Raw genomic sequence first — 24,664 nt, 5'->3', positions numbered from 1 at the left:
GACCTTTCCTGAATCATACCAGTTTGGGAGCATTGAAAATTTGCATATACCCAGACTGAACTGTGAAAGCAGCAGAAGCTCATAAAAGGACAGAAGTTCCATACATCCCGTCTGCTGCCCAAGAAGTGAGCAGAACCCACCACTAACATAAATTCTGACGTCAAGAAATAGGTTGGATGAATCCTTTAAAAAAAAAAATCAGACCATGATGTGCTACTCTGGTCAGAAAGCTCAAGACACAAGTATAAAAGACACTGACTAGAAAATAGCAGTATAACAACAAAATAACAAGCCTCCAAGAAAAGTGAACATTTTATATAAGCTTAGCAAAAATTCCTTGAATAGGTAAAAGTGATTTATAAGAATGACTTTAAAAACCAAATGGTAGCTTTAAATGAAAGTTAAAAAAAGAGAACAAACAACTTGATAAAAGAAATGTGATACATTACTAAAAAAATTCTTGAAAATTGTAATTGGTCAAATGGAAGGTAAATGACTATGAGAAGTCAAGAAATAATAAAACAATGTCAAAAGATTGAAAAAATAGAAGAAAATGGAAATATCTCATAGGAAAAATAACTGACCTATAAAATAAATGGAGGAGAGAGAATTTAAAAATCACTAGACTACCTGAAAGCCATAAACAAAAACATTTCAAGAAATATGGAAATTTTCTGAAATCTAAAAGAAAACTGACTATCTTACAACCAGAGGGCAGAGTAGAAATTGAAAGTTAACCACCAGTCACCTGGAAAACTCTAAAATGAAAACCAAAAATCTTACAACCGAAGTCTAGAACTCCTAGATCATGGAGAAAATACTACAAGCAGGCAGAAAGAATTCAAGTACAATGGAAGCCACTGTCAGAATCAGTGCAGTCTTCAACGGCCATGACATTAACAGAAGAGAGCTTGACTGTCATATTCCAGAAGGTAAAGGAATTAGGCTTACAACCAAAGACAGCCTACTCAGCAAAACTTGAATGTAATCCTACAAGATAAGAAAAGACTTTTAATGAAATAGAAGACTTTTGTGCATTCCTGATTTAAAGAATAGAGTTGAATAGAAAATTTGACATTCATGATAAACACAAGTGAGGTGAGGTGGGTGAGAAGTCTTAAAAGTCTAAATAAGATTACTGTTTTCATTCTTACATTGAGAAATAATACTTGTGTTGTCTCAGAACTTTATCATCAGCAGGGTTTTGTTACATTTTGATGATCTCAAAAGAGGAATGGAAATGCACTAGGAGAAAGGGAAAGGGAAGAAAAATGGAGGAAATGATCTCATAAGTGTACAGCACAGAGCACAAGGACGAGTTTATATAACAGAGGGGCAGTGGGATTGAGCGACCAATACTTGAACTTCACTCTTCATCTGAACTGATTAAAGGAGGGTACAGAAATTCATCTTACCCACTAAGGAAGTAGAAAGAAAAGGAACTGGGGTGGTGAAGAGATGGTTAGTGAATAAGAGAGAAGGTAGATGAAGGGCGGCAGAAGTCAAAAACAAAATACTATGAAGGGAGGGGCGGGGGGAACAAGGCAAAAAAATTAGAAGGAAAAGTATAAGTGAATAGGATGTAGGGAAAAACAATTAACAACCATAAGTATGAATGGGATGAACTTAACCACAAAATAAAGAGGATAGCAGAGTAAATTAGAAATCAGAATCTAAACAAAATGTCATTTACAAGAAGCATACTTGAAACAGAAAAATACATTGAGACTGAAAATAAGAAACTGGGACATAATATATTTGGCTGAAATTTAAAAAAAAAGGAATGAGATAGCGTCTTGATGTCAAATGAAGCAAAAATTAAAATAGGCTTAATTTAAAAAGGTAAAAACACTGCTAAACTCTACTACAGACAATGAATTAATATCAATAGTGAATATTTGTGCACCAGAAGACTAGCATTCAAATTTTTAAAGGATATGAAAAATGAGTTACAAGAGCAAACAGTAAACTATAATAGTGGGAGAGAACAGTTCATTACCCCTCTCAGACCTAGATAAATCAAACCAAAAAATAAGAAAGAAGGTAAGGAGATGAATAGAAATTTAGAAAAAATTCCCCGATTGATAAGTGGTCAAAGAATATGAACAGGCAGTTTTCAGAGGAAGATATTAAAGCTATCTATAGTCATATGAAAAAATGCTCTAAATCACTGTTGATTAGAGAGATGCAAATCAAAATAACTCTGAGGTACCACATCACACCTATCAGATTGGCTAACATGACAAAACAGGAAGATGATAAACGTTGTGAGAAGATGTGGGATGGTTGGAACGCTAATGCATTGTTGGTGGAACTGTGAGCTGATCCAGTCATTCTGAAGAGCAATTTGGAACTATGCCAATAGAGCTACAAAATTGTGCATACCCTTTGACCCAGCAATATCACTTCTAGGACTGTATCCCAAAGAGATCATAAAAATGGAAAGGGTCCAATATGTACAAAAATATTTATAGTAGCTCGTTTTGTGGCGGCCAAGAATTGGAAATCAAGGGGATGCCCATCAGTTGGGGAACAGATGAACAAATTGTGGTATATGAATGTAATGGAATACTATTGTCCTATAAGAAATAATGAACAGGAAGACTTCAGAGAGGCCTGGAAGGACTTATATGAACTGATGCTGAGTGAAAAAAACAGAACTAGGCGGTCATTGTACACAGTGTGCGAGGAATTTTTCTGGTAGACTTAACCCTTCAGAGCAATGCAAGAACCTAAAACATTTCCAAAGGATTCTTGAGTCAAAATGCCATCCACATCCACAGAAAGAACTGTGGAATTGGATAGCAGAATGAAGCAGAATATTTTCTGTTGTGTTTTGTTTTGCTTTGGTTTTTCTCATGGTTTCTCCCATTCATTTTAATTCTCCCATGCAACATGATGAATGTGAAAATGTGTTTAATAAGAATGTATGTGTAGAACCCATGTAAGACTGCATGCCATCTCAGGGAGAGGGAGGAGAGGGAGGGGAAGAAAATCTAACACTTAGGGAAGTGATTGTAGAAAACTGAAAACAAATTAATTTATAAAAGAAATTTAGAAAAATTAGATATGAGAAACCTCTGAAGAGTGTTGAAGGGGAATTTTAAAAGAGTGTATATATATATATATATATATATATATTTCTAAGCCATGCGTTGTGTCTTCACAAAAATTGAAAAAGTTCACAAGCATTCAAAAGTATTAAATGCATCCTTTCTGATCACAGTTGCAATAAAAATAACATTTTAATAAATTATCTTTGAAGTACAGTTTAAACATTAATTGGAAACTAGATAAATCCTGAAGAATGGATCAAAGAACAAATTATAGAAAATCATTTTTATTAAAGATAAAGACAATAGTGAGACAACATGGCAGAAATGTGAATGGAACCAGCTCAGCACATAAGGGAAATTTTGAATCTCCAAACTCTTTCATTCATAATAGAGTAGATCAGTGAGTTGAACATACCGCTGAAAAAACCCAGAAGTCAAGCAAATTTAAGACTTCCCAAATAAACACCTAAATGTAAATCTTGAAAATCAAAAGAGAGATCAACAAAATTAAAAGTAAAAGTAAAACCGCTGAATTAATAAACAAGCTAGGTTTTAAAAAAAAAAGATCAATAAAATAGAGAAGCCATTGCCTGTTTTGATTTTTGAGAAGGATGGAAACTAAAATGACAATATTAAACGTGAAAAAGATGAATTCACAACCAATGAGTAAGAAATAAATGCAGTTATTAGTTATTAGGAGCCATTTTGCCTAAGAATATTCCAACAAAACAGATCATATAAATGAAATGGATGAATATTTAGAAAAATTTTAATTGCCCAGATTAATAGAACAAGAAATCGAGGATTTAACCCTTTCTTAGAAAAGAAAATTTAACAAGCCATAAATGAGATCCCAAAGAAAAAATCTAGCACCAGGCAAATATGCAATTTTAACAAACATTTAAAAAACAACCAATTTTAATACCATATAAACTGTTTCAAAAGTTATGTAAAGCAGGGGTCCTACCATATACCTTTTATGACATAAATATGGGCTTGATAGGTAACCAGGAAGATAAAACAAAGAAAACTAAAGACTAATTTCCATAATGAATGTTGATACAAATCTTTAAAATTAGCAAGGCCCTTACAGCAGTATGCCACAAAGATCATACACTACCTCAATACAAGACTGGATTTATAACAAGAATGCAGGGCTCATTCAGTATTAGGAAAATTGTAATTCACCATGTTAATAACACATCAACAGAAAACAACAGACACAAAAAACTTGATAAAATCAATACCCATTCCTGTTAAAAACACTAGAAAGAACAAGAATAAATTGAGGTTTCATTAAAGTAAATAGTAACTATCCAAATGAAGAGCCAGCATTATCTGGGGATAAGCCTTTCTGTAGGATCCAGGAGTGTGAAGCAAGGGTGTCCATAATCATTATTACTACATAACAATTTAATAGAAATGCTAGCTACAGTAATAAAGCAATAAAAAGAAAGTAAGTATAGGAAAAAGGCAAAAAAAGTTATCACTTTTTACAGATGCTGTGATGGATTATAGAGCTAAAAAATTAATAACAAAATTTATCAGAAGGAACAAAAAGGTCACAAATATTGAGGGAATCAATGAAAAAAATTAAAAAGAAAGGTACCTAACATATCAGTTCTCAAATTGTACTTCAAAGCTGTTGTCATCAAATGATTTTAGTTTTTGGTAAGAAATAGAATGATCAGTGAAACAGATTAAAGATACAGCAGAAGCAAATGAGCTCAGTCACCTTTTCTTGTTGTCGTTCTGCAGTCGTGTCCTTTGTGTCCAGCTCTTTGTGACTCCATTTGGGGTTTTCTTGTCAAAGGTACTGGAGTAGTTTGTTGTTTCATTCTCTGACCAGTTTGATAGAGGAGGAACTGAGGCAAACAGGGTCTGGGGACTTGCCCAAGGGGTCACACAGCTAGTAAGTGTCTGAAGACAGAATTTGAACTCTCAGAGATGAGTCTTCCTAAGTCCATGCCTGGCATTCTATTCACTATACCACCTAGCTGCTCCTAGTCTTTTGACTCAGCTATTTAACAAAAACTATTATGAAAATGAGAAAGTTGTCTGACTGAAACCTAGGTATAAACCAGTGTCTCATACCATATGCTAAAATAAGCTCAGACTGATTTAGACGTAAGTGGTGATAAAACAAATTAGTAGAGTGCAGAAGGAATTACCTTTCAGATGTGTGGATAAGGAAATATTTCATAACTCTTATAAGAGGTAAAATGGATAGTTTGATTACATAAAACCAATATGGCTAAAATTAGAAGAAAAGTAGGAAACTGGAAAAGTGTCTTTGCAACAAGTTTCTCTGATAAAGGTCTCATGTCTAAAATATATAGGAAACTGAGTCAAATTTGTGAGAAAAATTAACCCTCCAATTGACAGATGGTCAGTGAATTATTAGGTATTTTTCAGAGGAAGAATTCAAAACTTTCAATAACCATATGAAAAATGCTCAGATCAATAAGAATTCAAAAAATAAAAGTTAACAACTTTGAAGTACCATTTCACACCTATCAAATATGCTGAAAGGAATATGGGAAAACAGATACTCTGATGTATTCTTGACTCATCTCTGAACTAGTCCAATCATTCTGAGACACAATTTAGAATTATCCCCAAATCAAACAGTAGATACCCTTTAACCCAGCACTACGACTAGTAGGTCTATATTCTAAGCAGACCAAAGAAAGCAAAGGGACCTATATAAAAAAATATTTATAGGAACTCTTCTTGTGGTGGCAAAGAATTGGAAACTAAAGGGATGTCCATCAGTTGTAGAATGGTTAAACAAGTTATGACATAGGAATGTGATAGAATACTATTGTGCTTAATCACGTTATTGAAGCAAATGGTTTCAGAAAATTCTGGGGAGACTTCTATGAACTGATGCAGAGTGAAATGAGCCAACCCAGAGCAGTTATACAGTAAAAGCGATATTCTACACATAATCAGCTTGGAAAGACTTTGGAGTTTATGGCTTGCCACAATTCTAAAAGATTCGTGATGAAATATGCTACCCACCTCCACCCAAAGAAATGGAGTTAAAATGCAGATTGAAGCAAATTTTCTCCTCTTTTTCTTTTTGGACAGGGCTAATGCAGGAATTATTTTTCACAACAATACATATTGTTGATGGGGTTTCATTTTTTTCTCAAAGGGTAAGAAAAGGGGGAGGAGATAATTTGGGAGTAAAAATAAAACTCAGCTAAAAAAAACAGTAATAGTCATCATTCTGGCTTGTAAAACCAGAAAAATAGTCTGATTGCTTACAAAGTTTCTAACCCGTAGTTTTTTAAATAATGTATATATATGCTGAGGTTATAGTATATAGCTTAAAAAAAAAAGATTTTGCCAATATTTTGAGGCATCAGTCTGAAGTTTTCGTTTAAAATGCCCAGTTTTTCTTCTTTCCACTAAACTTCTCTATAGAAATAATTCAGCTTCAGTCTCCACTATCCTCTCAGAAAATAAGTATACAATGCTCCTGAGAATCCCACCTTTGAGTATGAAAATAGTATGATTTTTTAAAATATTGAAAGTTAAAAATGTAGATATGTTTGTAATTTTAAAAGGTTGCATTTTTATTAAATTCAACAAACTTTTATAAACTGTGTGCAGAGTAATATAAAGTCTAGATGACACATGCTTTTATAGGGACAAAGGCAGGGATTGGATGTTCATGCAAGTAATTATAAGTGTGTAATGCTTTAATATTTACAGATTCTTTCACAGCAAGTCTGAGGGCAGTAATATAATTACTTATCCTTCCTTTTCAGATAAAGTGAAACTCAAAAACATCAAGTGATTTGCCTAAAGTCTTTCTGTTATTAAGTTACAGACCTAAAATTAAATCCAAGTCTTTTGATTACAAGATCAGTGATTCTGAGCACTATGCTGTCCACATACAAATAGAAGTTACTTACCTCTCCTACTTATCTCTGCTATTGAGGAAGTAGTGGCATAAGTAGCACATCTGGGTGGTGCAGTGAATAGAGTGGCAAGCCACATGTCAAGAAGTCTCATCCTTTTAAGTTGAAATCCACCCCTCAGACACTTATTAGCTATGTGACCCTAGGCAAGTCACTTGACTTATTTGCCTCAGTTTCCTCACCTGTAAAATGGGCTAGAGACTAAAATGGCAAACAGCTCCAGTGTCTCTGCAAAGAAAACCCCAAATGGGGTCACAAAGTCTTAGAAATGAGTAACGTAGGTGAACAAGAGTGGCATAAATAATTTTTAAAATTATATAGGATTTTGGAATGTTTATTTAAATGTGAAAGTGCCTCATGTTCTGTGAATTCTGTGTGTATTTGAAGTTTGGTGAACCAAAAAGCTTATATCATACCCCATTCTCAGAACTCTGCTTGTCATGGTGGAAGAGAGAAAACCTCATCTTTTAGACTCTTCCAGAGCATTAGCAATAGGTGAATTCATGTGAATGTTTTCCTAAAATGAGGAAAGATGTTTCAGCAACATATAGGAATGTAAAATAGGTAAATGAGTAAATTTGTCAATCTGGAACTTCACATTTTACATAATGACAATGAGAATTGTCAAGTAATAATTGTAGGCAGTTGAAAGTGGATTGTCAAATGAGCAAACACCAACAAGCAAATGGAAGAAAAAACATTCCCTGTAAGTAATGATTTTCCTTTTTAGTCAGTTGTAAAGGTATGTACACATGCACATTTTAATTATGGTAAATAGATATCTTTATTATTAAGCATAAAAATATTTAACGTCAGACAAATAGAAATTTGGCATTACAGCTAAGGATTTTGGGTTTTTTTCCTTAGCCAAAGGAAGCAGAAGCTTTTCTTCTAAGTCTTTCAGAAGAGATTCAGCGAAGACTTGAAGCTGCTGGCATGAAGGGTAAACGACTAACTTTGAAAATCATGGTTCGAAAGGCTGGAGCTCCTGTAGAAACGGCCAAGTTTGGTGGTCATGGAATTTGTGACAATGTTGCCAGGTAAATCTTTTCAAAAAAAATTCATAATTATTTAAAAACTTTGTTGCTGACAGTAAACAATGGAGAGGGGATTTGTGAAGCTTTTTAAAAAGTCTTAAAAAAAAAAACCCGACTGAATATTTATTGTTAATTTAGGCAGTTACATGCGTGTGACTGAATTCAGTCAGCTTTCTGATCTGTTCTGCCTAGGTTTCTTCCAGCATCAAGCTTAGCCCCAGTCTCTCTTTAGAGGTTCTTAAGCTCTTTAGCAGAGAAGAGGAGACAGAAAGCAGACCAAGAGACTATTCCGTAGTATAATTTAGTAATATGATTGATTTGTATGTGTTGATGGTGAATTAGGTCTTTTCAGAGGAAGAGTTTGAAAATGTTTGAAACAAGGTAATAAGTATTTTGTATTCTACTTGTTTGCATATAGAAATTATAGTATGTTTCAGAAAATCTTCTTTATAGACACATTGTAAATAAAGGAGCCGAAAGCTAGTAAAAAAGAAAACGGTTTGTAATATTTATTCCAGTGAGTACTTAAGGATTTGGGGTAGAGATGGAAACAATCTGGATCTTATGTACCCTTGTGCACCTTGTTTGTCTATCCTTTTTCAAGCTAGAGTTTTGAGTATATTAAGTATTAACAATATATGAACCTAAAATAAAAAAAGATGAAATCTTGATAAATAAGTTGGAAAAACAGATTGTGGAAATGATAAAACTAAACTATTTCCAAAATTAGAAATACAATAAATATATTAAAACAGAATTAAGCTTAATGATTAAATCAATTCAGAAAAAACTTTTTAAAAGCACGTTTACACTATGTAAAGGCAAAAAAAGTTATGTTAAAGTCATCTTTGATTTGAAAAAAGCATCAATTTTGAAACTATAAACTAGTGTTATTTACTGTGGTGAAAGACTGTATACTTTCTTGGTAAATACACATATAAAGTGAGGATGTCTCTCCACCGTTATTAATGTAATTGTCAGTGGCTAGTCATAGCAATAAATCAAAAGAAATAAACTAAAAATCATGAGCTTTGATGAAAAAAAATTTACCTGTTCATAGTTGACTTAAAAAATCCCAGAGAATCATCAGGAAACTGATAGAGACAATTAATAGCTTCAAAATACAAATAAATATGATAAAATACAAACTAAATTTAAAAAATTGTCTCATAGCAGTAACAAAAACAAGGAATAAAAATGCCATTCAAAATATGAATAAAGTGTCTAGGAGTCAGTCTACACACTAAAAATACATACATAAATGCATATGTTTCTGTATAAGTATACATGTACCTGTGTTTGTATTTATATGTATATATAAAATTACAAAATATTCTTCAAAGAAACAAGATTTAACCATATTTGGGCAGATATTGATTGCCATTTCTTGAGTCATTCCATTATAATAAAAATTATGATGCTATCTAAATTAATATAGTTTAGAGTTATATTCATTATACTACCAAGGGTAGTTTTGACACTTAGCATCTCTGTGACTTTATACAAGTTATGTAATCTCCCTCTGCCTTTATCTGTTTTATCTGTTTTGCTTTATCTGTACAATGACAGCCTAGAGGACTTGTAGCTCTGTATTTCTGATCTCTGAATAATAAAATGAAAGTGAATGTTCAGTAGGTCTATTAACCAGGCTTGTTTCTAGAGAATAGTTGGAAAAATTCACCTCTTTAGTTACAGACTTGGAGGTACCATAAGTATGGAATAATATTACATATACTTGTCAAATATGTTGATTTGTTTTACTGAATTTTTTTTTCCTGTGTCTTTTTTAAATTAAAAGGTAGCTTACTGAGTAAAGACAGAGAGAAAAATAATCAGAAAATCATTGATTCAGAAATCAATGCAATATAACAAGAAAAGGCTTCCCTAAACATTTTTAAAAAATAAAAGCACTGGTAGCTTGGCCATAGTAGAGTGGTAATGACTCTGGGCAGACTGAATCAGAAGCAGCAGTGTGATTTCCCAAGCCTCTCAGCCAGAACAGGAGTCCAGTGGAACTGAGGAGGAGAAGCACAGGGCTATGGCAGCAGCTGCAGCCACTCCTGGGACAATCAGCCCACAGACTGAATGTTTGAAAGTCCCCTGCTTGAACTTCTGGGACCCACAATTCCAGAGTAAACTGTAAGTGCTCTCACTCTCCCCTTGTTGACATCGAAAAACCCAGAGAATATTGCCCAGGAAAAATCCTGGAATAGTGGAGCCAGCAGAAAGGAAACAGCAGTCTTTTAACTCTGAAGGTTAGAGAGATCAACAGGAAGCTACCAGTATAGGACTAGAAGTGTCCCAACAAGCACCACCTCAGTGGATCATCAGGAAGAGCTGAGCCCCAGAGGGGTGGAGACAGTAAGTGCCAACACCAGGACCCCAGGCATGTCTTAGCACAGCCAGGGGAATTGGGCAGACACCACTGAGCCTGCCTATGCTCTAGTTGCAGACCTAGGGCAGGAGACCTCCCATTACCAGACCACCCCTCCCCCACACCTCACTCCAAGAGCATCAGTGTAACCCAAGGGAAATTCAGAAAGACTTCACTTGGTCTCACCCTTGGCACACACCAGCCAGTTCAGCACCAGGTAAGCTGTAGCATTATATAGCTTCTAGCTGAAAGGACGAGAAGCCACCACACCCAAAACCAGAAACCAGGCCCCAAACTGTCATCATAAGAAACATGAGACAGAGCCCCCTGTGCCTCAGAAAAAGAGATCCACTTTAAAAGCCAGAAAAAAGGCAATCACCATGAGCAAGAAGCAAATCAAAAAAGCAGAGACCATAGACACTTAACTTTGGGGACAGGGAAGATCAAAATATGAATTCAGAACAGACAACGCTGACAATATACCCACATCTGAAACCTCAGAAGGGAATATGAACTGGTCTCAAACCCAAAAAACATTCTTGGAAGAGCTCAAGAAGGATTTTAAAAACCAAATTAGAGAGGTAGAAGAAAAAATGTCCAATGATGTTAAAAATACAATTGACAAAATGAAAAAAAAGAATTCACTAAAGAGAACAGCTCCTTAAAAAGTCAAGTTGGCCAAATGGATAAGGAGGTAGAAAACCTTAATTGGGAAAATTGGACAAATGGAAAGGGCAGGACAAAAGCTAACTGAAGAAAACAGTTTATTAAAAATTTCAATTGGGCAATTAGAAACTAATGACTCTATGAGGCATCAAGTATCAGTCAAACAAAATCTAAAGAATGAAAAAATAGATAAAAATGTAAAGTATCTTATTGGAAAAACAACTGACTAGGAAAACAGATCCAGAAGAGAAAATCTAAGAATTATTGGTCTTAACAGAAAGCCATGATGAAGAAAAGAGCCTGGACAGTGTCTTCCAAGAAATCATCAAGGAAAACTGCCCTGAGCTCCTAGATCCAGAGGGCAAAATAGTCATCGAAAGAATCCATTGATCACTTCCTGAAAGAGATCCCAAATTGAAAGTGCCAAGTAATGTTGTTTCCAAATTCCAGAACTATCCCGTCAAGGAGAATATACTGCAAGCAGCCAGAAAGAAATAATTAAAATATCGAGGAACTGCAGTCAGAATCATACAGGACCTTGCAGCTTCTACATTAAAAGATCAGGGGAATTGGATTATGATAATTCCATAAGAAGACAAAGGAGCTTAGACTACAACCAAGGATCATTTACTCAGCAAAATTGAGCATAACCTTTCAGGCACGTTGATGGATATTCAGTTATATAAAGGATTTCCAGACCTTCCTGATGAAAAGGCCAGAACTCAATAGAAAATTTGATATTTAAATACCAAACTCAAGAGGCATAAAAAGGTAAACAGGGAAAAAAATTGTTATTCATTATGGGCAAACTGTTTACATTTGTATATGGGAGGATGATACTTGTTAACCCTGAGAATTGTTTATTATGATGTGTAAAAGGGATATACATAGAGGAAATGGGTTTAAATTAACTGATGTAAAGATAAAAAAAGTAAAGAATGTGAAAGGATTTGTAGTGGGAGAAGAGGGAAAGGATAAGGCAACAAAGGGTAAATTACATCACATGAAGAGGCACAAAAACGTGTTATACTACAGGGAGGGAGATGAGCATTGTTTGAACTTTACTCATCAGATTTGGTTCAGGAGGGAACAACATAGTTAAGTATAGAAATCTAACTTGCTATACAGGCAGTAGGAGGAGCAAGTGGAAAGAAAAGGGAAGGAGTGGTTAGAAGAGAAGGAAGAAGTAGAAGCAGTAAAGGAAAAGGGAGGGGAACTGATAGAAGGAGGGGAAGACTGAGGGAGGCAGTCACTGAAAGTAAAAATAGAAGCACTGATGTAAATATGGGGGCAGAACTAAGATGAAGGAGTAAAGGCAGGGACTACACCTGAGCTGTCCCCCGAACCCCTCCAAATACCTTTAAAAAATGAATCTAAACAAATTCTAGGGCAGCAAAACCTACAAAAAGACAGAGTGAAACAAATTTCCAGCCCAAGACAACTTGGAATATCATCAGGAAAGATCTGTTGCCTCAAGGTGAGAAAAGAGCACAGTTCAGTGCAGATTGGTCCCCAGCAAACCTGGAACAAGCTTTGTGGTGACTGAATCACTGACAACAGTGGCAGTTTCCAGACCTCTTGGCCCACAAACACCAAAAACTTTAGAAAGTCAGCAGGAAAAGTCTGTCTCAACTGGGTGAGAGTGGAGTGCAGTATAGCACAGTCCATGCCAGCATAGACTTGGCCCCAGTAAAGCAGGAGCAGACCTTGGGAGGTACTGATCAGTGATAGCAGTAGCTGCTTCTGGAGCTCTCAACCCACAGATGGTAAGGGGGTCCAGCAATGGGTAGTCTCTTTGCTAGCATTGAGGCAGGACTCTGCTGGTTTGCCCATCCTCAGATCCAGGTCGCAGTCCTGGGTGGCAATCCCAGGATGAAGGGTGAATGTTAGCATAGCAGAAGAGCTTGTAGCCACAATGGAGGGGAGAACCCTTGTCACAGCCCCAGGGCAGAAAAGAGTACTTATTTCCCTTCACAGACTAGAGCACACGCAGACCAGAAGAGTGGTAAACACCTTTTTTTTGATCATGTCATCTTGGAAGAACTGAAAACTTACAGATCCCTAGAAGTATCTCTGAAAACAGCTATACAAAATCCCTAAAGCTTGGGGAAGTGCTTCCCTCCACCCTGGAAGAAGAGCCCTACTTTAACAGAGTTAGAAGTTGAGTAATAGACTAGGAAAATGAGAAAAAACTCTGACTGTAGAAATTACTAAATGGTAAAAAGGAAAATCAAAACACACACTCAGAAGATGATAACAAAAAGAAAAGAAAAATATGAATTGGTCTCAGGCCATGGAAGAGCTCCAAAAGGATTTTGGAAATCAAGTAAGAGAGGTGGAGGAAAAATTGGGAAGAGAAAGGAGAGTGATATAAGAAAATCATGAAAAATGAGTCAAGAAGCTTTTGGTAAAGGAGAAAAAAAATACAGAAGAAAATAACACCTTAAAAAGCAGACAAGGCCAAATGGTAAAAGAGGTACAAAAACCAAAGAGGAAAAGAATGCTTTGAAAAGCAGAATTGGCCAAATGGAAAAGGAAGTCTGGAAGTTCACTGAAGAAAATAATTCCTTACTATGCCCAAAGGGCTATAAAACTGTGCATACCCTTTGACCCAGTAATAACACATCTAGGACTGTATTCCAAAGAGATCATACAAAGGGGAAAAGGACCCACATGAACAAGAAAATTTATAGCAGTTCTTGTGGTGGCAAAGAATTGAAAACTGAGGGAATGTCTATCAATTGGGGAATGGCTGAACAAGTTGTGGAATATGAATGTTACTGAATACTATTGTGCTGTAAGAAATGTAGTGTAAAGAAATGATGAGCAGGCTGACTTCAGAAAAACCTGAAAAGAGGTGATGCTGAGTGAAGTGAGCAGAACCAGGAGAGCATTGTACGTAGTAACCGCCACACTGTGTGATGACTGACTGTGATAGACTTAACTGTTCTCAGTAATGCAAGGATCCAAGACAACTCCAAGACTCATAATAGAAAATGCCATCTACATCCTGAGAAAGAACTTGGGAGTCTAAATGCAGAGGGAAGCATAATTTTTGCTCTCTTTTTCTTTTGTTGTTTTGTTTCATCCATCTTTCTCATGGTTCTTCTCATTAGTTGTAATTCTTCTTTATGTCATGACTAATTTGAAGATATGTTTAATATGAATAATATAAGTATAGCCTATATCTGATTGCATGCTGTCTTGGGGAGGGGGGAGGAGAAGGGGGAGAAAATTTAAAATTCAAAATCTTATGAAAATGAATGTTGAAAATGAAAAATAATTTTAAGAAAATAAAGAAAAATTAATTTCTTAAAAATTAAAATTGAGCAAATGGAAGCTAATGATTTTATAAGAAATCAAGAAGCAATAAAACAAGACAAAAAGAATAGAAAAATCGAAAACAGTATGAACTATCTCATTGGAAAAACAACTGAGCTGGAAAATAGATCCAGGAAAGATAATTTTTACATTATTGTCCTGAAAGCCATGATTATAAATAAAGTCTAGACATCATCTTTCAAAGAAATTATCAACATAAACTTCACTGACATTCTAGAACCAGAGGGTAAAATAGAAATTGAAGGAATCCACTCATCACCTCCTGAAAGAGATCCTAAAATGAAAACTGCCAGGAATATTGTAGCCAAATTCCAGAGTTTCCAGGTCAAGGAGAAAATATTGTAGGCCCCCCCAGAAAGAAACAATTCAAATATGTTGGAGCCACTCAGGATAACACAAGATTTAACAACTTCTACATTGAAGAATCAGAAGACTTGAAATATAATGTTTAATAGGGCAGAGGAGCTAGGCTTCCAACCAAGAATCACCTACCCAGCAAAACTGAGTATATTCCTTCAGGAGAAAGAAATAGACATTCAGCGAGATAGAGGATTTTTTAGTCATTCTTAATGAAAAGTCCAGTGCTGAATAGAAAATTTGACTTTCAAATATAAGACTCAAGAAATATAAAAAGGTAAACAGGAAAGAGATATCATGAGGTACTTACGGTCAACCGTTTTTGCATTCCTTTATGGGAAGGTGATGTTTGTAATTCATAAGACCTTTCTCATTATTAGGGTAATTAGAAAGAGTATATATAGATGAAGGGTACAAGTGTGAGTTGAATATGAAGGGATGGTATCTAAAAAATAAAATTAAGAGAGGAATGAATTTGGAAAAAAGAGAAAGGGAGAGATAGAATGGGGTAAAGTATCTCATTTAAAGGAGGTAAGGGAAAGCTTTTATACTGGAAGGGAAGAGCGGGGAGGTAAAGGGGAGTGAGTGAAACTATCTTACCCTAGAGGAAAGTAGTAGGGCAAAGGAATAAAAGAAGAGGTGGGGGGGATAGAAGGAAGGGCAGGTTGCCAGGTTGGAAGAGGCACAGGGGAAAGGAGAGAATAGAATAAATGGGGAGGGGGATAGGATGGAGATAAATAGTTACCAGTAGTAATTATGAAAAAAATTTTGAAGCATGTTTGTCTCATAAAGGTCATTTCTCAAAACAGAACTGAGTCAAATTTATAAAAATCATTGCTGTTCCCCAGTTGATAATTATCAAAAGATTTGATCAGTTTTCAGATGAAGTAATAAAGCTGTCTATAGCCATATGAAAAAATACTGTCATTATTAATTGGAGAGATGCAGATTGGAACAATTCTGAGGTATTACCTATTACATACTATTAGATTGACTAATAGGACAGAAAAGGCATAAATGACAAATGTTGGAGAGATGTGGGGACGCATTGTTGGTGGAGTTGTGAACTGATTCAGCCATTCTGTAGAGCACTTTGAAATGATTCCTGGAGGCCTAGCAATAACCACCACTGCTAGGTCTGTGACATGAAAGAGAGAAAAACCAAAATGAAAAAGGACCTGTGTGTGCACACATCGAGAGGGATGCTCATCGGTTGGCCAACGGCTGAACAAGTTACAGTATATGAGTGTGATAGAATGCTGTTGTACTATAAGAAATGATGAGCAGGATGCTCAGAAAAACCTGGAAAAGCTTGCATGAGCTGATGCAAAGTAGAAGTGTACTGCTTATAAAGTAACAGCAGTGTTGTGGGATGGTCACCTGTGGGCAACTTACTGTTCTCAGAAGTAGAATGATCCAAGGCCACTCTGCAGGGCTTGTGAAAACGCCGTGCAGCCCAGAGAAAGAGCTGACGGTGTATCAGCTGACTGAATGTGTACTTCTTTTACCTTATTTTTCTTGTTCTTTTTTTTGCCTAAGTTTTCTTTCACAACATGACTGTTACGGACAGGATGTCCTTTGTGTGACTCTACATGTATAATCTGTATTGAATTGCTTGCTTTCTCACTGGGGGAGTAGAGTGGGGAGGGAAGAAAGGAAAGAATTTGGAACTCAGCACTTTAAAAACAAGTGTTAAAAAATTGTGTTATAACTGGAGAAAAAGAAAATACTAAAAACAAAAAAGTAAAAATAAAATGGAAGCACTGTTTGGGTTAAAAGAAATCACCCCGTCTTACCCCAAAATGTATCTAGACCACCCCTCTGCATTCCTTCCCCACCCCCACCCCACCCTCAGAGTAGAACTGGGAGGAGAGGAGGGAGAGGAAAGAAGTCCTTGTAACAGATAAGTATAGTTAAGTGAAATGTGCTGGGTCTCTTCATATTAATTCATTATCACCTCTATGTGAGGAAGTGAATGGTCTTCATTATTGATACTAATCAAGGTGAATTATTCTGTTGATCAAAGTCTGAAATTTTTGGAGATTTTTTACTTTTCATGGTGATGACAAATCGTTCTGGTTTTGCTCATTTCACTCTATAACTTCATACAAGTTTTCTGGTTTCTCCGAAATGTTCTTCCATTGTATGTATATTCCACAGCTTGTACAGCCATGCTGTAATTGATAGGACACCTCCTTAGTTTCCATTTTTTGCTTCTATTGAAAGAGTTGCCTTAATTATATTTGTATCCTTTCCCTTTTTTGATCTCTGAGGTATAGGCTGCTTAAATGGTGATGGTAACACCAGATCAAAGGATATGCAGTTTCTCCTGAAATCTGATGAAAGTGTTTTTTAACCTATTTTGTTTTAGTTTAAAAACGTAAGAATTATGGTGAAAAGAACTTTATGTACTGTGATATTGGTAAATACAATCTAATATGATTTTCTCAGCTGTCTTGTTTGATTTACATACATTTTAGAGAATTTTGTTCTCAATAATGACGACAGCGTAAAATACTGCAATTCGCAGTTTCCCTGTATGTGCATGGTGTAATTAATCAGTATCAATAACATTTAAAGTTAAGAATTCAGGCCCTTAACCAAGAATTTAAGCCTCTATCACAGTATTTTTGGTGAAGATTACTGTGCCTTTTCCCAAAGTACAACACTGCCCTGTGTGAGGATGGCTTTTTGTTTATGTTCTGTTCCCTTCTGTTTTTATATCACTCGTTTCCCAGCAATACCTTATCACCTGCTGAGTGAGACTTCCCTTGTAACAAAACAAAAGCATGGGCAACATTACACACAAGTCCTCCACCTTTCCCATGAAAGGAGAGATGCTAAATTCTTTTTCTCTTTCTGGGGCCATGATTGGTCATTATAATTATGCAGCATTTAGTAGACAGAGTAAATGACATTTTCCCAGTTCTGCTTTATTGTATGTAAATCTTCTCCTAGGTTCTCTTCATTCATCATATTCTTTGTATCTTCTAATACAGTAATATTCCGTTACATTCATACAGTAGTTTGTTTAGCCATCCCCCAATCTGCGGATGTGCTTTCCTTTCAGTCTTGGTTAACACAGACAACGTGGCTGTGAATCTTGTGTACGTGATACTTTTCTTTTTCCCTTAACAGCCTAGGAGCATATGCCCAGATGCCAGATTTTGAAATCTTGGGCTAGAAAATTAAAAACTAAATAAGATAGTACTTAAAAATAAATAGATCTGGACTTCTGAACTGTGGTTTGAAATACAGGCAAGATAGGTTATGGTCCAGGAATGGAGTCTATTTACTTAGAGGGATTTAAAAAATATCTTTTTCTGAGATTCTTGTGAACCTCTTACTTAAAAACTTATGTACATAGATAGGGAAGGAAAAAAACAGCTCAGTCAGTGTCAGCAGGAGACATCATGCAAGAAGACAGCCAGGATTTCAGTGTGCAAAGAAGGGGCAAGAATAATGAGCACAAACTGGAAATTTTAGTGCAAAAAAATAAATTTGACAAGGACTGTGACTGAGAAAATTGGTAGGTTTGGACTTGTGTGTGGCATAAGGACAGAGAAAAGTGTAAGTATTTAGTAAAAAGAAAAGAACAGAATGGGTTGAATGGATTAAAGGGGCAAGTGAGGAAATGTGTGAAATAAAGAATCATCCTGGAGAGTAAGGATCAGCATGAAACCGTGGAGGGAATGATAGAACAAGGCTTTAGTGATCATGTACCTGTCCACGTGGCCATAGGGCTACGGTGGGTGGTGAATTTAGGAAACATTGCAAATTTGAGAAACATGCAGGCTACGGTAGAACTGGATGCTTCAGATACATGGGCATCTGCTGTCATTTTTCCTGGGAGAAGTAAGATGGCTGATGAAATCTTCGTAAAGGTAGAGTAAGGTAACACATGGAACACATTCTGGTTCTGATTCTAATAAAGAAGTGATTGCTGTATTAGAATTCCGCCCACCTTGCAAGGACAGTGGGAGGGAAAGAATGACCATTGCAGTCAGAGGGGCAGTCATCCCATGAAGGCACACAGCGCCCCTCCCCCCCCACTTACTTTCCTCTTTTCCAAAACTCCTTTAATTTGCGTTCTGTCATGAGATCAACCAACTTTCTTCCAAGTTAGCAACAATGTCTTATTAGCCAACTCTAGTAGTTTAGTTCTCATTATTTCTTGACCTCTCTGCAGTATTAGATGCTATTGAGCACCTATGACTTTAGATAATCATCTCTCTTCTAGTTTCTCATGACATGCTTTCTTCCATTCATCATCTAATTCACACCCACCAACTGTGAATGTGCCCAGTTTTTTGTATCCTAGCTCTATTCTCTTTTCCCTTTATATTGTTTCTTGGTGATCCATCAATCCTTATGAATTCACTTAGAAGCTTATTGTAGATGATTCCAAGCTTTATATTTCTAACCTTACATTTTCTCTTTAACTCCAGTCCCATGCATCCAAATACTATTTCCAAATGAATGACCCTGGAGACATCTCAAACTCAACATGTCCAAATCAGAACTCATTATCCTCATCTGTTTCCCTCTCACCCATAATGCTGTACCCTTCCTCTAGACCTCCCTATTACTGTCGAGGGCACCATCAGCCTTCCAGATCTTTCCAGCCTTATTACTTTCCTTCATACACTGCAGTAAAGCGTTATCGATATACCTCACACACGATGCTTCTCCTGTCCTGGTGCCTTACACTGTCTGTCTTCCAGGCCTGCGAGGCTTTCCTTCCCCACACTTGCTTTTTGGAATTCTTGGTTTCTTTCAGGTCCTGCTACTAGTATACTGTCTCCCAAAACTACCTTGCATTCTTTTGGTATATATTACTTAGGTACTTTTAAGAATCTTACATCAGGCTAGCATTGTTCCTTGTTTGTCTTTGTCTTCTAGATGCTTAGTGTCTGACAAATAGCAGGAGCCTCAAAGATAAGTTGATTTATTGATTGAATAGGTTCTCTATGGGGGTAGCGGTGAATGGAATGGTGACAGACAATGAACATATTATTGTGAACCCTTTATCTTTGTTTTATTTTTTATTACAGAATGAAATTTAGGTTGGAAAGGGCTTGGTCCAGTCTAATAAAATGAAATTTAATGTAAATATAACATTGTGCATTTCTTTTCAAAAAATCAACGTCATTAGTATAAGGAGACGTGGCTAGACAAGTAGTATTACAAATGCTCTAAGCTCTTGAGTGGACTTCAAGTACAGCTGGTCCACATTGTGACATGATAGCCAAAAACACTAATTCCTGGACTGTTGTATTTATTTCTGGGTACCACGTTTTAGGAAATATGTTGTCAAGTTGCAGAGGATGTGAAAGAAACCAGCCACGGTAGTAAGATGACTCCAAACTGAGCCATATTAGGAAGGAATTGAGTTAAGTCTGAAGAAAAAAGACTTTGGGGGCTTGCGAATATGTGGGCATATGACTGCATCCCACATCTGTGTGGGATATTGCAATAATAACTTCCTCACAATTCTTTCTGCCTCTCTTTACACTTCTGCTACATCAATAACTCTAAATAATCTTTATAAATTTGCATATCAAGGTACAGCCCTTTGTTTAAAGTAGCTCATTTTGAGTTGTTTTGTGATCTATATGATGTGCCTATGGAGTACAAAAAAGTGATTATTATGTATCCACCCCTAAAAAGACACATCACTGTAGGAGAGTCAGAGTGATGCCATGGGAAAGAGTACTGAACATGGTATTAGTGAAACCGATTCCTTACATCTGCTGCTTACTCATGGGCAGATCACTGTTACTCTCTGGGTTTCAGTTTCTCATCTGTGAAATTTAGGGATTTGAAATTGAGACCTCTAATGTTCCTTCCCACTGTGATCTTTTGAACTTGAGAAGTAACATAAAAATTGAGTAATGTGTCCTCCAGGGGATCTATGCGTTCAGCTAGAGTTCTTTAATATCCAGGAAAGTAGATATTAAAAATGATGATTGATAGTATCTAACTATATTCCATGCTGGGAAAGGTGGGAGAAATACTTTAGACGCACGGATGCAGCCATCACATGCAGTGTCATACCCGAACTGGAGAATATTTCACTGGAAATTGTAAGGACAGAATTGAGAAGGGCGTTTTGGCCTCTGGTTGTACCTCTGAGATGTTCATAAAGAGCTCAGTTTTGTGGTTTGCTGTTCTAGTCGGCTTCAAGTAGACAAGTGGTTATTTGGCACATTGCCATTTGGGGCGTATGTTTCCATTCATAGTCAGCAATGAATAAAATGTTAGTGTTTATTTGACATGTACAATATATGCAAAATACAATATGCGTCACGTATACAATATCTGACATACACGGTATATGTGCAACATACGTATACAACATACACAAATATATATTGGGCGTATACAATATGTATACAATACAAGTATAATATATAGTTTATGACATACATGATATCTAGATTTGGCCAGATCTATTAAAGAGTAAAAGATCTGTTCTCAACATCAGCCAAATGTGACCAAGTGGCTTTTTGTCATTTATGTGAGCCAAACCAAGAACAGCCAACTTACCAAAACCATACTCAGTGTTAGTCATTTTTAAACTAGAGTCATAAGATGTACAAATGTAAAAAGGGACACTTAACATTAATGTTACAATACCCAGAAATTTTCAAGTTGCTCACATCATCATAATGAAATTCAGTAATTCGTTATCCTTGTAAATTACTTAGGTAAGATTTTTGCCACTGCAGAATACAAAGAAAATGGTTGGTGCTACCAAATAAATATACAATGATATGGTCTTCTAATTTTCCTTTCTTAAAAAAAAAATTGTTCTTTATAGGACTGTCATACTTGACCAGCCAACAGATAGTGCAAAAATAATTGGAAAAGCAACATTAAATATGTTTCATACAATGAAATTGAACATATCAGATATGAGAGGGGTAAGTAAATAAAATTTTAAGCCTTCTGGTTTCACTCTATAGTGTTTTGTCTTTTTACATCTGACTCATCTGTATTATCAGTAAGACAGTACATGTGTTCATTTAATCAACTACATTATGCATTCCTGCGCTTGGGTTTTTCTTCATGCTTCATGTTGCTAAAATTATGTGAAATTTCACACTTAAAATTCCTGAGACTGGAAATCTTGCCCTATCCTACATAAAGGATACTAAATAAAAAATATACTTAGCATAAGGTAGTAAATATCTTTATTTCTCCAAGGTGTTGGACTTAACCTACTTATCATTGTCCCTAAAAAAGCAACAGTAACTTGGAGTCGTATCAAACCTTGCTTCTAAAGAATTGAAAAGTGTATGTGTGACATGTATACTCTTCAGTTATTCTTACTCTTTGAAGTTGGTGGGGTCTACAAGATAAAAGCATAATGACATAGAGGGGAAAATTCTGTATCTGTATTCAGAGGATCTAGCTCACTTCTGCTACTTACATTTTTACTTTTTGTCTCTAGTCGTAGCACCAGCCAAAAAGGCACTGTTTCTTACACTCAGTGAGATTTTTAATAAATGCTTGTTAATTTGGATTTATTTTCCCTGGGTTTCAGTTTCCTCAACCAGAAAATGGTTGGACCAGGTAAACTCTTTCAAGGATCTCTTCCACCACAGAATCCTAAATCCTTCAGAGAAACATACTCAGCATTCCTTTAAGTGGTAGAAGTTTTGTGAGCTTTCTCTGCTCACTTCCAGCCCTGTGGTGTAGCTCGGTCTTCCCTGGCAGAGGACCCTGTGAAAGGCTTGTTTGTGATCGAGCGGTAGAAGCATGAACACGCACGTCTGAGAACTTGGTGTGGGCATTTATTTAGCTTTACATTCAGCATATTGGAGTGATACGTTGACTTTTTTATTTGGAAATTAATTTAATACGCTTTTCTGCTTTCCTTGGGAAAAGAATGTTTTGGGGGACATAAGCCCATTACACCAGCAATATATACTATGTAGTTTATGGGCCAAAAATAGCCAAAAAACATCATTTTTTTTCTCCAAAATGGGGCAGTATGGGGTGAGGTGGGGTCACATTAGACTCTTCATGGCCCCATTTGGGGTTTTCTTGGCAAAGATACTGGAGTGGTTTGCTATTTCCATCTCCAACTCATTTCACAGATGAGGAAACTGAGGCAAACGGTGTGAAGTGACTTGCCCAGGGTCAGACAGTAAGCATCTGAGGCCAGATATGAACTCATAAACTTCCTGGTTCCAGGCCTGGCACTCTATCCATTGTGCCACCTTTGCTGCTCAAAGTGGGAATTGGGAATTGAAATAGCTACTTTCAGATCTTTACCCATTCCCTGTCATACCCACCTTACCTGCCCTCATACTTATACCCCTTCACTAGACTGAGGTTTGTATTAGAAAAATTCCTTCATTGTTTGTCTTAGTATTGGAAAGCAAGTAACTTTTGTTTAGAAGTTCAGTTAATTAGAGTGTTAGAAGAATGAAATTTTCTGGGTAATCAGAACAATCTTTATGGGTTCAACTTCTATCTTTGAAAAATGTTCACACAATCTCTTTGTTGCTGTAGTGAGTATAACATCCTAAACATAATTTCATTATCATTCTGAATTTGAGTTCTAATTTTTTAAGCACAGAAGGAGTAGATGCTAGAGATTGGACTAGATGTCCGTGAGTCCCAAGATATTTAATGGAAACTTTAAATCCAGTATAAAATTCTTTTCTTGTGATTTGTGTCTTCTTCCTAAAAGTGGAATGTATCAAGTGAGCATTTTGCTTAATTAATTTTGGGCTTTGGTGTATCAGAAGTTTTTTAATAGTTCTTTAGATGATTTAAATATCTGACATTTTTGGAAGATTTTTTTACTTGTAGCTTTCAAAACTTAAGCCTTTATTCTGCCTTCTAGGTTGGAATTCAAGTGAATCAGTTGGTTCCGATCAATAAAACAACTTCAGGATGCTCCACCCATCCATCCATGCAATCCAGCCGTTTACCAGGTGGATCACATTCTGTCATTGATCTTTTCCAAGTACAGAAGGCTAAGAAATCCACTGAAGAAGAACATAAGGAAAGTGAGTAGATTATGAAAATTGTTTGTTTTGTTTTTTTTTAATTTAAAAATTTTTTAATAAATGGCACTAACTTTCCTTTGTAAAATGAATGAATCCTCCTGGAAATTATTCTGACTGGTAAGTGGGGGAAGAGGATGATTGTATGGGTAACTAAGACAAGTAATTAAAAAATAATTTGAATTTGGTGCACACTGGATTTTTTGGAGGTAGAGTTGCTTTTTCCTACTCTTATTTTATTGAGGCTACTATAAGGATTTTCTGCAGAGTGCCAAGGGGTATGTGGATTCAAAACCAGTCCTAACTGAGAGTTTGAATTCATTAAGCTTTACGTATACTTGCTGAAGCCTTTTCTTCAACAGGGACTTTGTGATGAAGGGGAATTCTGTATCATGAAAAATTTGTATTATTAGTTGGAAGTAGAATAATCCCTTTGGAAATATTCTATTCTGTAATCCTGATTTGCTGTAGAAGAGATGAAATGGAAGTTGTTTGGAATTCTTTCTGTCTTTCTTAAAAGTTTGTTAATATCATATAAAAAATTTTTAAAATAAAAATCATCATAATAATCATAAATCATGAAAATAATGTTTTTGCTCACCTGCATTTCCTGATTTGAAGCTCTACCCTAAACCTCTTAGTTACAATAGAGACAAAAATCAAAAAGTAGTGGAAACAATTCAACAAACATCACATACTATGTTCTGTTTTCATTCCCACAGCCAAAGTAAGGAGGCAGGCACATTCTTGTACCTCCTTGAAGCCAAATTTGGTTATTATAATCATATAGCATTGATCTCAGGGCTTTTTTATTGATATTCTTAACATTTACAGTGTCATTGTGTATATTGTTTTTCCAGTTCTGCTTACTTTACTT

At 35.9% G+C, this 24,664-nt stretch overlaps 1 protein-coding gene across 5 annotated transcripts in view; it reads left to right on the top strand.

Moving 5' to 3' along the window:
• Positions 1–24,664, top strand: part of REV1 (REV1 DNA directed polymerase) — a 137,348-nt gene that overhangs the window by 106,980 nt on the left and 5,704 nt on the right. For all 5 annotated transcript variants that reach the window (XM_072616814.1, XM_072616815.1, XM_072616812.1 and 2 more), the window contains 3 exons: positions 7,856–8,028; positions 21,588–21,690; positions 23,625–23,790. In XM_072616814.1, coding sequence (XP_072472915.1) covers positions 7,856–8,028; positions 21,588–21,690; positions 23,625–23,790 — 442 coding nt within the window. The remainder of the gene's footprint in view (positions 1–7,855; positions 8,029–21,587; positions 21,691–23,624; positions 23,791–24,664) is intronic.

The sequence above is a fragment of the Notamacropus eugenii genome, chromosome 5, assembly GCF_028372415.1.
Source record: "Notamacropus eugenii isolate mMacEug1 chromosome 5, mMacEug1.pri_v2, whole genome shotgun sequence".
In the NCBI taxonomy this organism is placed as follows: domain Eukaryota; kingdom Metazoa; phylum Chordata; class Mammalia; order Diprotodontia; family Macropodidae; genus Notamacropus; species Notamacropus eugenii.
This window is presented reverse-complemented; position numbering and strand designations above follow the sequence as displayed.